At 39.6% G+C, this 18,454-nt stretch overlaps 1 protein-coding gene across 2 annotated transcripts in view; it reads left to right on the top strand.

Annotated features, from left to right (window-relative positions):
• ttyh3a (tweety family member 3a) overlaps positions 1-18,454 on the top strand; it is a 71,509-nt gene that overhangs the window by 31,282 nt on the left and 21,773 nt on the right. For both annotated transcript variants that reach the window (XM_036566749.1, XM_036566748.1), the window contains exons 3-7: positions 7,175-7,286; positions 8,204-8,424; positions 10,410-10,505; positions 13,496-13,568; positions 14,137-14,212. In XM_036566749.1, coding sequence (XP_036422642.1) covers positions 7,175-7,286; positions 8,204-8,424; positions 10,410-10,505; positions 13,496-13,568; positions 14,137-14,212 — 578 coding nt within the window. The remainder of the gene's footprint in view (positions 1-7,174; positions 7,287-8,203; positions 8,425-10,409; positions 10,506-13,495; positions 13,569-14,136; positions 14,213-18,454) is intronic.

Raw genomic sequence — 18,454 nt, 5'->3', positions numbered from 1 at the left:
TACTTTTCATAGCCTAAACTACAACACATTTAATCAGCAAGGGCAGCAGCGAGTGTTACTATATGGAACATATTAATAATAAATAAATTATGGCTACTTTACTTTGGGCATCCACAAGACCTTGCCTTAGAGCGCAACAAATACCATTACATCACCGAGGCACGTCAGGTTTGATAAATAAACTCTGTGTTTGCATATTTATGTAATATGAGCAAATATTTACTACTGTGATATCTAAAACTCTAATATGTAACATGACCTTAATACTTAACATGATCTCGAGCTTGGGTGGTTTAATTGATCAAGGCATTCACATGATTCAACAAACAAGCATTTAGCCATGTTAAATCAGGAGCTGATTAGTGTTTTTTTATATACTGTCATCATAAGATATGGAAATTAAATCAGAGTATTGGAATTTCATCCATATTGTGCAGGCCTAATGCCTGGCTCTTGCCCTGCAGTTCATTTTGCATGTTGGTGTCAGCGTTTTTCTCCTCGAACGTGATTATCTCTGCCTTTAGTTGTGAACTTGAAAAGTGGACACTATAGAAATTCTGCTGTACGTGATTAAACACCAGTCGATAAACTGAAAGTCATTACAGAGCTGCACCTGGAGTTCAACGCAGTGCTAAACTTGGCGCTCTTCTCTCTCAGATAAAAACTGTGATTTCTTTCACTTTGGTTGCTATCTATGAACGCACAGTGATCTGCCACCATGTAGGTGTAGAGGGGCATGTGTGTAAGGGTGTAAAACAGGTATGAACACAGAGACAGGCAGTGTTATATGTTGTATGAGGACTAAAGCCTGACAGATATGAATATTTTGAGGTTACAAAGCTAAAAAGCAGGGCTGCACAATGATGACAATCACATAAGTATAGACTTAGATAGTTGCTTGAAACAAATTATGTGCAGAGGACAGATTTTTAGATTTGGCCAAGATTTGAAACCAATATTTGATGATGTATTTATTGTAATCCAGAGGAGCAGAGTGTTTAGCCAGTGCTGGGCTGCTACACTAAAATATCTGCATTTTTATCTATTTTTCTCCTTTTTTTTACAATACAAGTTTCTCTGTGATGTAAATCCTGGTAGATTTAGTCTCAATTTATAAATTTTATAAACGAGTATGTTCTGGCGTCAGCAGATATGTACTTGAAAAGTACTGAAGATTAGCATCTACCTTCAATTCCCATATTGCATATATCCCAATGCATCTTTACTACAATGGCTATATGTACACACAGTCATATGCAAACGTTTGGGCACCTCTGGTCAAAAAACATCTTTGATGAAGTGAAAATAAGTTGCACATCCTCTATAGAGAACAAACCTCTGCACATTTTCATACAAAATCCTTGTTTATTTGCTGATTGTAACATATTAAGGGGAAAAATTAAACATAAAATGTGGCCTGTGCAAAAATTATGGCACCATTTATATTATTTGTTTTTTATTTTTTCCTGTATTTTCAAATAAATACAAATTGTGCAATGAAATTGGCAAAAAAAAACTATATTTGTTTGTTCCCTGAAGAGGACGTATTCATTTATTTTTACTTGCAAAACCAACAATACATTTGTCCAGGGTTGTTTAGACTGTTGCATACGATTGTAGCCACTTATATGGTCAAAAATGTTATATGGCTTTGATAAACAGTACTGAACTGGCAACAGTTACATATGTTTAATGGACTGGTCGGATTGTGCTTTTGGTGATATAACATGTTATACTAAAGTTTAGATTTGGATGTGTTTAACCATGACTGTGTCCTGTGTCCAAGCTCACCAGTTCAGCTTGTAGTGCTGTACTGGAGATGAAGATTAAGCTAACTGTAATTGCTGATTTGTCATCAAACTTTAAAGCAACTTCAAAGCAGTATCAGTGATCATTTTCATCAATATCACAAAAGAACTGGTAGCATTGTGTAATGAATAGCTAAAGAGATTATGCAGGTTCTGTCACAGGGCTCTGATATCGTCCCCAGAGTGTGGTGCTGTGTGAAAGCCTAGAACAGTAACTGCATGTAGGGTGTGTATTTGTGGCGATGAAATCCTTTGTTTAACTCAGACCCTGCAGATTATCCATCAGATTTACTGCCTCGTAGGAATGCTGGGAACTCCAGCTAGGCCACTCTAATGTGAGAGTCATGTGACCGCACGGCTCCAGGGAGACAACAGGGTGACGTCTCGCTCCTGATCTCTAGAGGCCTGTCCCAGCAAGCCCCAGCACCAGTGAACTAAAAACTGCAAATCGTAGTTGGCGAAGGGAGGAAATCTGAACTCTGTTTGTCCGATACACAAGTTCGTAACACCTACTGCTAAGCACAAACCGTCACAAGCTACCACTGCTGTTTTCACTTCTTCCTGGCAGGCAGTGTTTCCTGACTCATCCTTTTGTCTAATTTCACATTTGCTTTTTGAAAGCAGCAAGTTCACCCCATGTCCGTATTTGACCTCTGTAGTAGGGATGGGCTTATTTGAATACAGATATGCAGACTAATCCTTGTATTTGTCGACTTTATATTTTTATTTGGTATTTGAATAAGGCAGGTAGTTCGGAATAAAGTTTGGTGTAGTTTGGAGACTGTCAGGAATGTCAAGCAGTTCATTTGTGTAGTTTACATTTATTCAACTCTTGTCAATCTGTAGATCAGCTAAAACCGTCTTAAGTCCCACGTGCTGGAAATAAGATAATTCTGGAATCCAAGACTAAATCTAGAAGGTAGAAATACTTCTTATGCTAGTTATCTCTTATACATACAATAAACAAATGGTATTTGTTTAAAAATGCAGATATTCGAATATCAGAAATGCTTATAATGCTCATCCATACTCTGTAGCAGGGCTCCCTGGCGGTCTGCAGGTAGGCACTTGAAGAGCTGACCAGGCCAGCCACCAGGCTGTCTGACACAAGAAATGCTCCTTGAGTGGTGGTGGTGCTCCAGCTGAGAGCCACAGTCTAGGCCCTCAGCTCAATGGGTCTTTGTTCAGGCAGTCGGAGCTCCGCAAAGCCCCCCGGCCTGTGTGGGGCCACTGATTGTGACGCCTATTGAGCTCTTTACAATGGAGTTGGGTGACATACTAGAGAGGGAGGAATGAAATCAAGGCGGAGGAAATGCCCACATTGATGGTGTATTCTAGTGCCACCTGGTGGTGGAGCAACAAGCTGGATTCAAGAAGTTACTGATGACTCTCGTCACCTATCCTGTCTGTCATCCTGTGTGTGGGTCAATGACGTGACGCCTAAATTTTCTGTCCGACAACATTTTTTTCAGTTTAAAAAAGGTTTAACTGCAGAAAAAAGGTACTATATATATGTAGTACTTCTCCCACATATCTGCTCACTTTAACTTTTCAAAAAATATTAGTTAATGGTAATTTTCCTGTTACTTAAAGGGTCAAAATATCATGCGGTGCGACCGTCCGTCGCTGCTGTTTTGAAAACTTCTTTAAAATTACTCTAAATCTATTCATTTTTATTTTTTATCCAATTTGGCATGATTCCCAAAGTGTTTTGTAGTCCTGTTCAAAACTGCAAAGCATTTCTAAGTTTATTTCCATCATAATATACAAAGCAAACTTTGTCCGATGATGTCCATTTTATGAAATATCATGTGGTGTAACCATCAAGAAACAACCACTTTGGGACGTTTATGTTAAAACCATCTCAAAACCAGGAGATTGCGTCATATAGCAGTTTGCCAAGGACCCATGGAAGCAGCAGGCAAATTTGTAAGTCTCTCTGAAATTTGGGAAAAAATAATCTTTTTAACAGCTGGCATGTCGCTGCCACTTTTGTACATCATGTGGTATGACCTCAAAAAAATAATGAATATTAAATTATTTCTACAAATATATATTTTCATTATTAATTTCATAGTTACCTTTTGTGGAAAGCTAGCTTATTTTCTTTCGGTGGCCAATTCTGTGCTGGTAAATTTTGACTGAACTTAAATATCATGTGGTGCGACCGATGCAGAGTGTTTTCTATAATAGATATATGTCGTAGATTGGCAGTTTTTGTGCTTTATATTCAAATGATGACATGTTAATTCTGACTCTGTAGCAAGAGTAGAGTACCTTGCGAAGAGAAGAGAAGTGAATGTAATTTTTTTTTTAATTTTTAAAAATAAAAATTGCTCTTGTGTATTTTTTCATTACCTGGAGGAAATGCATTTTTGGTAACATTGCATCTGCTATCATCTATCATTAGTCCAAAATGAAAATAAACTATACAACGCAGATTTATGGCATGATGCTGTATTACATCACTGTTTTAGCTACACTGTAAGAAGTTTCTTCAGTTCTACCTAAAAAAAATACTTTTTGGTAACAATTGAATTAGCTGTACTCAACTGTACAATTTACTTTGAATAAAAAAAAATGTTCATTCCAAGTAATTGTTTAGTTAGTAAAAAAAAAATGTTCATTTCCTTGTTACCACATTAAGTATTTTTTTTACTGTGAATCTTTTTACTGTGTACCAGAGAAAAAATGGCAAGGAAAGGTTCCATAGGTAAAAATAGTATAGTAGCAATAGAATTTGTTTTGTCGCCCACTTTTACAAATGTGGGATTTTTGGTTCTGATCAAAATGATTTGAAAATCAAAATGAATTTATTCCATTGTTAAGTCAAATAAAATGTTTGTTCTAAACAAAGCTGTGAATGTGCTGCACTTATAATGATTTGTGATAAGATTTTTAGTAAGTTTATGAAACATTTGACAAATCTTTGAAATATGATAAAACTGGTTCATATCTATTTTTTGTATGGAATTTACCGTTTATTGATCTTTTAAAATATTATTCATGTCATTTGGAGTCGACTCCATCATGTGGTGTGACACATAATAGCAATAACTGTATTAAATTTAAAATAAAATCTCATTTTTGTGGCTGAAATGTTAATTGCTGATGCAGTATGTTTGAGTTAATGGCTTTTTAAAAAAAAGTTTGTTTTATGCAATTTGCAGGAAAAATAAGTCTGTTACTTCATTTAAGAAGGCGACTGAGACATTACAGAACAAAAATATGAGATCATTATTTAAAAAACTCAAAAGTAATGCAAACCCTTTGTTTCTAAATGCTTTATATTACTGAGAACTTGTAAAAAAAAAAAGTTACGTGTGTCAAGGAAATGAATTTTTTTAAGGCCACAGCCATTCATCTAGATGAAAAAATGCTAAAATAACAATCTAAAATTTAAATATGAATTTATGGGTTCACAACATTCTCAGTGTTTGAACAATTGCAATTGATATACTTATTGTCTGTATTTTAAAATTGGCCTATTGAAAATCCTTATACGTCAATGACCCGTATATATGCAAGTATACAGAGGAACAAAACAAACTCTATGGCCTCGGTGCAATGTACTGGACAGGGCTTATGTTTTCTGGACGGTACAAGTTACAAACACGGTGCAGAACTAAAGCACAGTGCTACACCAGTATACGTGCAAAACGAGGCCCTGCAGTATTATACACTAAAGTTAAACAAAATAAACAGTGCTTAAAAACTAGGTAGTGCTATGTAAAAGTCTGACACCAGCCTTTATTTATTTAATGTTCAGTTAAAACTGCCGTTAAGTACAAATTCTTTATTTTTCTGTGCCAGGAAAAACAGAACATGTGTAACAGAACACAGAAGCATCAACAACTAAATATCACTTTTTCATAACTAAATATCACTTAAGTAATTAGTGTGTCTTTTCCAAAGTTCAGTCTTACAAGTTGGTTGCTTTTTCTGCTAGTCACGATCTCCTGAAAAATGAATAACCTGTCATTTTCACTGGAAATTAAGTAAATGAAGGATGGTCTTTGACATTATATCAATGTCAGAAGTGCAAAAGGGTGCACAAAATAAAATGATACTTTTTCCTGCTTCTCCCTTACTATTTTTAGTAGCTAAGCAGTGTTGGTAGATGAGAATTGCTGTTATCCAAAGTACTTTTACACCTCTATAGCAAAACTGTAGGAAAGCCCTTGTGGGAAAAGTGTCACACAGACCTCCCTTTTAATGTTGTTTTTGGGGCAGCACATTCCCCATGTGGTCTGTCTTCGGAGTAGGTCAGTAGAAGCCAGTGGACTGATCGATTTGTGTCTGTCTCACTCTCAGAGCGGCATCTGTCTTAACAGTCCATCAGTGTGAAGTACAAGTGTTGGGTTTCAACACAGGGTGTTATTGATCCTCATATGGCCTCGACTGGTCACTTTGTGTTTCCCTACACGTTGAGATCAGTTTGTACCCACCTGGTCAGTGTGACGGTCAGTATAAAATTAAACCTCATTGGGTGCCTCACACTAAAGTCTCAGCCTCAGATGCTCCACCCACACGTCCACAGAGCACCTGGTAGCTATAGTAAGCTAAGCTAGAGTTATCTAGATTTTATAGTTCCATTCTGATTGGGTCTATGCACGTGTGAATGTACTTCTGTGCAGCAGTTTTGATCAGTCCAGTGGAAAATCTATTGTCCAGCCTGACCACTTTGACAACAACAAGCCTTTCAGAGTGAGTTACAGTCAAATGGACTTCAGACTTTTCAGGTTCACTTGTCTAGAAGTTGTATAAGAGCTTTCTTGGAAGCATTTAGTAAAAAATATACAGAATTAAAACTGTAGCTGTAAATGTAGATAATCAGCCAAGACATGTTTGGTATCTTAAGTCTCCTTCTTTAGTTTTGCACTTGAACTGTGAGGAGAACAAGTGATGGAAGGCCCACAAATTGGCATTGTACATGCCTAAATCGTCACATGCTTACTAACCCTCCTATGTCATTTCTGAAATTGTTAAAATTGGACCCATACCTTCTAAACTAAGAAGCAAACGTCAGACATGTCTTGATATCTTGACTGCATTTAAGGCATAAGGGGAAGTTGTATATAGATTTGATTTTTTCCTGAATTATACTTGTAATAGCTTTAGCATCTCCCTTTCCTGATTGCACTGTCCTGTGAGGCAGCTCTGTTTTGGTCATCATGGCCCAGTGTCCTGAATGGAGGCTCCTCTCTGATTTCCCTGCTGTTATGTGCAGGGTTTAAGGCATTGCTGACTTCCTCCACAGGGTTGCCAGGTTCTCTGTGCTGAGGCTTTTTTCAGAAACTTACTGTGGCCTCCATTCTGTTCCTCCGCCTCCTCCTCATGCCCACTCTCTCTTTGTCCCTCCATAGTGCCGGCATTGCTGTTGGTTTCTACGGGAACGGAGAGACCTGCGATGGAGTGAACCGGCTCACTTACTCACTGCGCCATGCCAACCGCACTGTGGCTGGAGTACAGAAACTGGTAAGGATCTGAAAAAAAAACGACTATTTTATGCCAACCTGCATTTTTCAATCGCAGTGGTCCAGCTTTAGCCTCCTACTTGTATGACAGGCAAATTACCAGGCATGTTGAAATGTAGTAGTTAAACTAGGACTGGGTGATATTGTAAAAAAATCATATCTTAATACTTATTTTCACGTAACACAAAATGACAATACATATCGACAATGTTTTGACAAAATGCACTAATAGTGCCAGCTTTTGAAAACTGCCATCAAAAAGCCAATGCAATCATTTTTTTTAGTCAACGTTTCTCATACTGTACTGCGCTAAATCCAGTTAAACAAAACTAATTATGCTCTCTTTTTAGTGAAATATGCAGTTGATCAGTTGCAGTTGATCATTAAGTATGGCCGACATGTCCACAATATTCTCAGAAATGCTTATTGTTTGTCATGATAACAATAAAATATCATATTGACACCCTCTAAATTGAACACAGTGCTTTGTGAGGGCAACATAGCTAATGTTTGTTAAACGTTAATTAACATCGATAACATCTAATACTAAGGAAAAGTATGATGTAACCTTAAAGGGACATGTTATTTTGTAAGAGCGATTCTAATGAATTTTATGGTTTTCTGTTGTTTGCCTTATTTAAAATATTAACTGAATATTAAATGTTTCTTTAAAAAAGTATTGAATAATTTGAATACAGTAATTTTTAATAAATTCCTGTTCAGGCCTGAGGGGCATGGTACCTGCATGCATGTACTTTTTGATTACTGTTCTACTGCATGTTTTGATTTGTTGATCATCACCACTGAAATCACCTCATACTGCAGACTTTCAAATGTAAAGCTCTGAAACACCAGCTTGGGTGTAAGCCTCAGATACAAAACCATAACGGGTATTTGTCTGTGGGTGTATGTGTGTAGGTATCAGACAGCGCCACCTCCCTGAACCAGACCGTAGACGAGAATTTGCAGGGTTTGGAGACTCAGTACGCGAAGCACACGGACTACCTGTCTATTGTGCAGAAGTTACAGGGCCAGCTGGATGAGCTGGTCAAACAGATGGTGGAAATACCCTTCTGGAACAATCCCAGCATCTCCCTGGAGGACCTGGCCTTCAAGATCGAACTCTACGACTGGTACAGGTCAGAGACAGGGAATGATATCTGCCATTCCAGAACTTGTTTTCTTGTCTCTTCTTTTGTCTGCAGCAGTGCTTCAAATGTAGTGTGGTGTTGTCTGTAGGTTGTTTGTGTACTTTGTATCAGAAAGGTTGTGTGTTTATGGCTGTTAGTGAAGATGTTTTTCTGAAAGTTTGGCGTTCAGATGCAAGCATGTAAATGAGAGAAGAGAAGAAAAAAAGCTGAAAGGAATTCTGGCTGTCACGTCAAGCGTGAACAGTGCCCTCTTAGAGAGTGTGTGAATTAGCATTCTGCTCACTCTCTGCGTCTGTCAGCTTCTTGTCACCATTTACATTTCTCACTGAGAGAAACTCTGCTTAGGGATTTGCGTTCCCTTTTTTTCCTCAGTGCTTGCAAAAAAATCCTTTCCAAACCTTTATTCGTTTTAGCGGGGGGGAGGGAGATCAATCCTAAAATCAAAACCATGTCTCAAGATTCCTCATTTTTGATGTCGTCAGCATTCCAGCGTTTTCTATTTCTGCCCTAGATCCCATCAAAGACAAAGAGAGGAGAATGGAAGTGATTGCGTTAGACGTGTCCAATAATTTGTGGTATCCCAGCCAAAACTTCTGCATTAAAGGAATAGTTTGGGAAAAATCAGATTTACACAATGTCCTTCTTAACCGTAGCTTAGTCTGCCAGCCTAGACATGTTTGCTGTTTAAGTTTGCTTCTTTAGCCGCAAGGCTAATACAGCTAATAAGCAGTGGAAGCTTAAATCCAACCATTTAACATCATTCAAATTGCGTGCTATTGCATACCTCTGTCATTCTGTATCCAGTAGTTTTTAATCTCATATAGACTTGCTTATGTGCTTTTTGACACTGTATGACAAACTGTTTGACAAAAGTTTGGACAAAACTTAAGCTTCAGAGCTGCAACTACTGTTTTAGTCTTGCAGGGCCAGACGTGATCTCAAGAAGAATACACACAGACTATTTAATTTTAGCATTACAAGTCAGGGTGGTTTGATAGAGGTATGTGATAATTTAGGCATGTAATTTGCACAGTGCTAATTGGTGGGATATAAGCGCTCATTAATTGTCTACATTTGGGCCAAAGGAAATTTATGAGATTTTTTTTTGACTTTTTTTTAATAAGTATATTTATTTTTATATAACTATAATGCAGAAGTCTTGGCTAAGCAACTACAAATTATTGGACTTATCCAGTGCAATTGCTTCAATTGTCTTGGATGGGATTTAGAATAAAATAATAATAATGTTGGCATTACATTAACCTTACTGTGCCAGCGCACAACTAAAGAAGAGAACTTCAGATACCAAGCGTGTCTTGGCTGATTGACTAATCATTCTTCAGTCCAAGTTTACTGCAGCTCCAGAGCTTTTTGGCTTTGACTCCATATTAGAGTCTTCTGCCCTCTCCTCTGTCATAACATTACATGCTCAGTACAGTAGCACGCTCGAACGGTTCACCCAGGCCAAGCTGGAGCCCTGCCAGCAAGGGCTGTTCAGCTGAATCTGTCTGCTGTTGAAGGTGTAGAGAGCAGACAAGTTGAAGCAGAGGAGCAGGAAATCCTTGGACAGTAAAGGTTTAGTTAAATCGGTGCACTTCTGCAGCTGAGCCCAAACACTTACCTGTCTATCAGAGAAAGGGCAAGTTGACCACACATAGTCTATATGCCATAACATAGTCATGGTAGCCAATCTTTGTTCTTTAAACAGGCAGATTCACAATTGTAAGTTATAGAATATAAAATCTTTTCAAGTTATATACTTTCATTCCCTTTATTCTACAGGGAAAAGTGGCGTTCATTGAAACCATTAATTGAAAGGTTCTTTAGGGAGCTAAAGGTGGTTTTTCTATGGCATCATTCCCAGTAACCCTTTTTGGCACCTTTCTTTTTCTGCACATTCTAAATATGTATCATAAATGTTGATTAGGGGTCAGTTTGCTTCAGTGTTGGTAATATATCTGTGTTGTGCTCAGGTGGCTGGGCTATCTGGGACTTCTCTTGTTTGACGTGCTCATCTGCCTGCTGGTGCTTTTCGGCCTCATCCGCAACTCTAAAGGAACTCTCATTGGGTGAGTCACTACTTGTGCTCGTGAGTGGGAGAGTGTCGTGTGGGAAATCAGGGCTTTTTAGCTCAGTGAAGCTACCAGCTGGCCACTTCCATTTCTACTGCGCCTACCACTGATTCAGAAAAGGTGGCTGTGTGTGCTCCTGTGCCTTTACCAGAGATTTTCCAAGATTTTATGATATGGTGTCGACAGAGTGCACCAGCAAAACAGTAATGCCATATTAAAAAAATGTTACCAAAACCTTTAAGTATGTTTTTGTTTGTTTGTTTTCAAGTCGTTTTATATTCTGTGCATCCAATTCATACAAGCTTGGACTTCCGGCATTGTCCAGATTAGGGCTGCAACAGCTAATCAACATCATTTTGACAACAAATCCTGTTATTGATTAGTTGGCTTGATGATGTATGTATGTACCAAACAGTTCAAAGACATGACAGCACTTCACTTTAATATCATCTCAAGAGCTGACATGGCAAAATAATTGTGCTTCAGTAATAATTGTGTGTTGTGCTTCAGGATCTTAGAGAAAGCACTACATCCATGGCTTAAACTGTGATAAAACCATTATGCAAAGCTAAGAACAGTGTCAGTGGCTGCTTTTCACCCAGCCTAGGTTTAATTTAGTAATAGAAAAATAAATGATTTTGGCTGAAAGGGCGAGTTGTATCTTGAAAATGTTCATTTAAAGTGTGTCACAAAATTATGCTATTACATTACCACAGTTAGGAATTTTTGTTATTTGTTCGTTTTTCTCTGTGATCTGTCCTCCTCAAATAAAACATATATATATATAAAAAATACAATATTATTATATTACCCTCACCTGCTGGCCTTGGGTGGCATGTGGCACCACTTACAGTAAAACTCAAGTCCTAATATACAGTCTTAACTGCTTTGAAGAGCCATTTCTCTAGTTTGTTTTAGCCATGCAGTAAGAGTGGCTCCTTAATATTTCCAGTTGCACTATTTGAACGTGAAATTATCAATTATTCTCATCCCATGTCAGGCAATTTCTTTTACACGTTCTCCATAAGTGACTTCTGACCAAGATCAGTTTATCTCCATGAGAGCAGTTAGATGAAGCTAATTTGGGCTCTATAAAGTGCCCATTATCGGCAGCTCTTTTTAGCACAGGCAGGGAAATTGTAATCTCTTAGTGATTTCTCCCTACGGGATGGCAACTGCAGCGACTGCAGAAAAAGCATGTTATCTGATTCTTACACAGAGGACAAGCTATCGCCAGTGAAAGTGTCTGCATTGGAACCGTGCATGTGTACAAGTGCTTTAGCACCAGAATTGCTCTGAGTCATATTAGGTTTTCTCTTTGCAAGTGCCTACTGCAGGTCTGCGTGCCAGTTATTTTGCATTTTAAATTATCCAGAGGGGTGACACGTGCTACAGTTTCTGTTTTAGTAAACAGAGGTTGAACAGAAGATGTATTTCTACACGTTTCTTTCAACTATTTATCTGATACTTAAGAGCATATTATGCTACGCAGTATCAGGGAGAGTTCCCTGAGGTGCCTTCTGCTGGGGTCGGTCACATCCTACCCTGGAGCAGATTTAAGGCACACTGACATTATTAAGCTGCTGTTCTCTTTACAGAGAGGACCACGTTGCCCTCACTGCCATTCTGTAGAGCTCAGGTTCAAGACTTTTGTACCTGCCCTATAGATCAAGCACTAGATGTACCACCACTGTTTTCATAGCGATATGTTTGGGCATCTTAACATTTAGATTCACATTAAACAGCAAAAAGCCACACTAGCCCGAGGGCATTTTAGACAGAAGATAAATGTCAGATCAGTGATTAGAATCTCTCTGTGTTTGAAATAAACAGAACATATTTCTCAAAGTGCTAAAATGACTTGAAATGAATGAAAGCTAGTGGCCTCCAGTTTGCATGATCTTGTTTGCAAATGTTAAACAGCTCACTGGGATTCATTATTTTCTAGTATTATTAGTAGATATTCCTTCTTCAGTTTTGAATGGTTCAGCACAAAACAGGTTTATATCATTTTACCTTTACCCCAGATGTAGTCAAGCGGTCAAGACATGTTGGGTGCTGAAATTTTGCTGCTTTAGTTCAGCACTGGAGCTACGAGGCTAATGTTGCTAACAAATTCTAGAAGTCAATAGTCACCCAAATCTTTTCCTTAAATACATCCCCAAAACTTTTCTCAACTTAATAAAACTGAATCCTGCAATTGGTTTAGGCCTTGCAGACTTGCCAATGTTGTTTAGAGAAAATTATGACTCACTGTGAACTGGAAAAGGGTACAAAACTTCACTGCGAAGCTGAATGCAGCAAGCAGCCACTAGACAGCAGGGTGTTGGGCCAAATTCTGACCCCATGTGCATGGACGCACACTGCATAGGTTTATGGGCATCACAGATCATGTTTGCAGTTCCTGCTGTTTCTTTTTAAATATAACTAGTTTTGAATTAGTTTTGAATTGTTGAACTGAAAATATACGTGTATAAATGGAAACAACAGAAATTGCAAATGTAATCTAGCATACGAATGCCAGTATTTAACTACGTGTTGATTTCAGCTGAGTTCATTCTGAACTTTGAAGTTTTGCAAATTGAAAGAAGTTTTGCTGATTTATTTACGGTAAAGATTTGGGTAACTATTGACATCTATTGTTTATAGCCCCAGTGCTAAACTAAGGAAGCAAAGTTTGGACACCAAACATGTTATGGATGATTACATTTGGAGTAAGTGAAAAACCAAACCAGTCCCTTATATGTGGCCTTTTGTACACGCTCCAGATGTTAGGTACCCCTAAGTTAATGACTTTTGCACTAAGAGAAGATTTGATTACAGACATGGCAAGTTGACCTCACAGCGAGGTGTAATGAGGGTGTTTTGCAGGGAATTCAGTTCACATTAGTAGATGCTGAGACCTTCCTCACTGTATGACTACTAATAGTAGCTAGAATAATCCTTATTGTTGTTTATCTGTGTCTGTTTCTCTGTCTCTTGCACAGTGTCTGTTTACTGGGTGTGTTGGCACTGGTAATCAGCTGGGGATCGCTGGGTCTGGAACTGGCTGTCTCCTCGGTGAGTGTCTCCATAGCAACACTACCCTGTACAGAGGCAGGGCAAGATAAGTGTGGTTCAGCCTCACCACTGTGCTTCCTCTTAAAACTGTAAAAGTCATGTTCACGTCTACTCGCATACCAAGAAAGGCGAGTTCAAAACAATGAGTTTATTTATACTCCGTCACTTTTTAATTGCAGTTTTGTCTGGAAAACACACTTTAAAGCGTGATTGATGTTATATAGCATTTTGGGAGTAAAACTGCAGTGGGAATTAAGGTACACTTCCAATTTAGGTTTTGCCACTGAGAGCGCCAGGCTTTATTATAAACGACTAATATGCAGCGTTTATGTATGCAAATGTACCTCCTACTCCCTCGTTTGAAGTTGGTTCTATTATTCAGCAGCCTACATTTGAATAAGTTGTCACTCTAGCCTCCATCAACATTTAACTCTGTTTGGAACAGGTCCATTTACCCTTGAGTTAGTCTTTTATTTAAGAGAAGTACATCGTACACTTCCAAACAACTTTTTGAATGTTTTCACTTTATTTGGTCCATATCAGCCATTCCATTTGGTGTTCTTTCCAGACCTCCAGTGACTTTTGCGTGGCGCCAGACATGTACGTCGCCAGAGTGGCCGAGCAGTACGGAGTCATCAACAAAGGTGAGATGATATCGACATGCTTTCACTTTTCATCTGTGCGTTTGCTTGGAAACAGTACAGGTTTGTAATCAGTGCAGTGGATGTGTTGTTTCTCACTGGTTGAGTCACGGGCTGTCAGATCTGCTCTCTGAATCATTCCTGAGCATGGTCTCGCCCTTTCATGTCGGAGGAGTTCGCACATGTTTTTTTTCGACTCGTGGAACATTCCCTCAAACAAGTTCTCATTTCCTTTTGGCTCTCAGAGGAGCTAAATCACCCGCCTTCACTGTAGCGGCGTTACTCACCACTGTGCACGCTTTGCGAGTGATCTGACCTGCACAGAAGGCCAGGGAGAGTAAATTACAGGGGTGAGGCAGCAAGGAGTTGAAGCTGAAAAAGAATCTCTTCTGGAGCATTTCTTTCCCCCCTTTCTGAGCTAGTATTTTGTTTGTGTGTATAAGTGTGTGTGCGTGTGTGCGTGTGTTCCTCACTGGGTGGCCTCAGCAGATGGAATGATGAGGGAAGAGACAAGAGGGAAAGCAGTTGAGACATTCCAGTCTTAGCCATGTGAAAGGCCTTCTCTCTCTCTTCATTGGCCTTTGGAGGACTTTCAGAGTGGGCTATAAGTTATCTGCTATGGACATTAGTGTGATAATATGAAGAGGAGGTGATTCAGCAGATGACCCCAGCATCTGTGGTCTGTGTAGAGCACATGCAGACCCAGTTTATTGGCCTGTCCAGCAGCGCCCCTGGTGCGATTAGCCAGTCTGCTGCACTGATGAGCAGGAGGAAGTAGGGCAGCAGAGACAGAATGTAGGATAGTGATAAGAGTTCTAATGCAGGAGGAAAGAATGCTGGGTAATGGGAAAGCCAGGCAGTGTGACTGTCGGCCGTGCAACTGTGTGGCCTGCCTCTCTCTCTCCCCCACTTCTCTCTCTGATCAGAAAAACATATTCTTCAGCTGTCAGCTTCCACCCGTTCACTCTTTTGTCAGAGATGTCCTCATAGCCCACAGTACACATCCACCCCCCTCCCACAGTGGCTAATGGCAGTAAATGGAAACGGTGGACAAAGTGATTACTGAAGCTTTCACTCGTCTTCTTGCCCATGGCATTCCAGCACTGAAATTTGAGTCCTTCAGCCCCTCAGCATTGCCACCAAGCCCACAAGCCTTAGTTTTCTCCTTCTTGTAATCATTATCTTTCACAGGGCTTTGACTGTATTGAACATTCAGAAGCAGCCACCTTAATAAATTGCGTGCTGTTTCTCTGTGTAAGCATGGCAAAACACTGCTGTCATGCTCATATACTACAGAGGAAAAAGTCTACAATTCTAAGAAAGAACTACTAAAGAAAAGCAAGCTGAAGTCAACTCATAGCCAATGTGCAGGCAGGGCTGAGTATCAAAATTCAATAGTTTTGTGGTACACTTAGTTAATACTACCAAGTGTCAACAAATTGTCATTCAATGCCAAATTTTCTACCTAAGCAGTTCGCTCATCAGCATCCATAAGTCAATAAGTGTGTTTGTCACAAAATCTTGGATTGTGATTGGCTTTCTAAATTATATTCCATGTGTTTTTTTTTTGTTGTTTGTTTTTTTTAACACAGCACATCTAATCTGTCAGTCTGTTAATAGCACTTTTGGAGCAATACCCATCCCTGAGCTGAGGAATTGGATTGCTGAGCAAACAGTTGTATCTTGTTTTTTCTTGTATCCAGACACAAATAAATATTTCAGTAAACTTGCTTACATTTTATCCTTTCAGTCTAATGGATTTTTTAGTTTCTTCAAAGGTCACAAGATGGGAAAAAAAATTTGTTTCATTTAGTAAATCTGGTCATTATTGCAGGTTGTTTATAATATTCTTGATGGAAACAAATGAATAAATTGTTGTATTTTATTTTTATTTTTTTTTATCTTTAGCTTATAAAAATGGTGAATGTCGGCATTATCCCACAATCCCATGTCAATGTCTCCCTCTTCATCATAGCTGGCTGAAACTAGGGATACGTGCCATTTTGGTCTAAATTGTTCAAGCCTCCTGCCTCAGCTGTAGGATGCTCTGTGCACTCCTGACCCATGAGAATCGCCCACTCCCTGCCCCGAGGCCACTCACCCCTCTTCAGCCTCTAAGAGGTCAACACCGCCATAATGTCTGTCTCCTTTAGTTCCGTTCCCTGTTTTCCCCACCCACCCCCACTCCTGCCCCCACCCGATCTGTCTGAGATGAAAACGACCCTTCTGTGAACACGCTTTGAACAGGCCTTACCGTTTCATTCATCTTCTGAAGCTTTTATGACACGCAAGTGTTTTATGATCTATTTTCCTCCTCAAGCGAACATTTTTACAGAGGACCCGGCAAAGCGCGAACAAGATCGTATATCAGATGCGTTTCCCTCGGCGATGTTGCGAACAGACCTGTGCTTCATTTCCGTTGACTGCGTGGTGGTGATTTAAAGTAGGCCCCCCTTTCAGGTCACATTTTATGTTGGACCCCCCATTGTTTGTGGTCTGTTTTACCCTGACGTCTCCAATCACCCAATATTACACCCAATTACTGAAGTTCTAGTAAAGATGATGGATGAGACTGCTGGTTTCTGGGTCTGTGGAGCTGTTACAAGCCATAAAAAAAGGTTCCTTCATTCACCCTCTTGTGTTTTGGGCATGTGCGGACGTAATTGAGCGAACGGTTCATTCTCCTCGTCATTATGAGGTTTATGGGGGGAGTGTGTGCGGAGGCCTGTGAGAGACATGAATTAGCTCATCCACTACCAGGCCTGATGGAGAGGAAGGCTGCTGGCTGCTGCTCCGCCTGGTGCCCACTGCCATGTGCGTATTCGTATTTGGCTTGGAGAGAGAGTGATTTTTCATCACTCCTCCAGAATCCAAACCTACTCATCTGACTCACACGCGGATCTCTCCATTTGACTCAACCTCTACGCAAGTCTACACGCTGTGCGAATATCACGATTACGTTTGTGTTGGTGTTTGTGTGTGGGGAGAGGGAGGGTGGTGTGAACATGCAGCACTTCCTGCGCAGAAATAGAGCGTGGGAAGCTTTTTATAACCTGTCTCCTTCACACATACACGCGCTAAACACTGTCCTACATCTCCTGCTTTCCAGCTCGGTGAACAAGTTCTCAGTTGGCGTTTTTTTTTTCCCAGCTCCTCACCCCACTCAGTTTAAACAGCCTGCACTCTCGTTCCTCATTAACAGGCCAATTAGCCACCATAGAGGTCTCCACAGCCTTTGCTTCTCCTCTATGATGGTAAGGCAGGGAGAGAATGTGTTGGTGTGAGGAGACTGACCTCAGCCGCCTCTGCTTGGGCCTCTGCTTGGTTAGTGGGCTGCAGAGCTCCTCTCTCTGCTCACATCTGCCTCAGGCTGCTGTGTGAGTGCATGTGCCCTGAAATCCCAAGGTCAATGAGTCTGAAATATCAGCCAGTAGGTCAGACCATTCGCCTGTGAAATGTTCATTGTGCCCAGTCCAACGAGGGCTAACCCTTCCAGAGCATTGTTCTAATACAGCACTGGGTGAAATAAGGGGAGAGGGGTTTGCAGTATGTCTAAGTAAGTAGGTTTGTTGTGCTGTGGTCTGTGTGGAATGACCTGAGAAACCTGGCGTACTATCAGTCTGATACTACCAAAAAAATCAATGTGAATTGGGAGTCAGGGAAGCACAATCATAGTGTAATTATATCAGTATTGGTAGATAATTGCAAAAAATACATCTATATTTCCGTCGGACAGATACTGAGATTTAATGAATGCTTGATGTGTTTACTGTACTCTGGAAGAACAAAATGTTGAGGCAATGCTGAGCTTCTGTGCTTAAATATCTGCATTGTATTCATATTATTGCCTTTGTAGTGTGTAGAAATAAATGTTAAAATTCCCATTAGTGCTAATCTAGATGGATCTAGTGTCAAGTCCTATATTTTATAAATGTCCGTATCGGTATTCATTTGGCATCAGCAGATACAGTGAGGTCCGAATGAAAGAGAGCACGTTTGTGATTGAAAGAGACATTTTTCGAATTTTGGAAAATTTAAAACAAAGAAAAGTTATGACAAAATGAAATATTCAAGACTCTGCACTGTTTGTTACTATTCAAGTTCAAGCAAAATTGGGGTAATTTTTTTTTCTTCTTTTTTTTTCTTACATTAAAGCATGTGTTCAAACAAGTTCAGGTGAATTAAAGTATTTTTCTCAAACCTGTAAAGTCTATGCCAGTCTTCGTACACACTATCATCAAAGGA

Source organism: Colossoma macropomum, unplaced genomic scaffold (assembly GCF_904425465.1).
Source record: "Colossoma macropomum unplaced genomic scaffold, Colossoma_macropomum, whole genome shotgun sequence".
In the NCBI taxonomy this organism is placed as follows: domain Eukaryota; kingdom Metazoa; phylum Chordata; class Actinopteri; order Characiformes; family Serrasalmidae; genus Colossoma; species Colossoma macropomum.
Note: the sequence above shows the minus strand (reverse complement) of the source record. Positions and strands in the feature narration are given on the sequence as shown.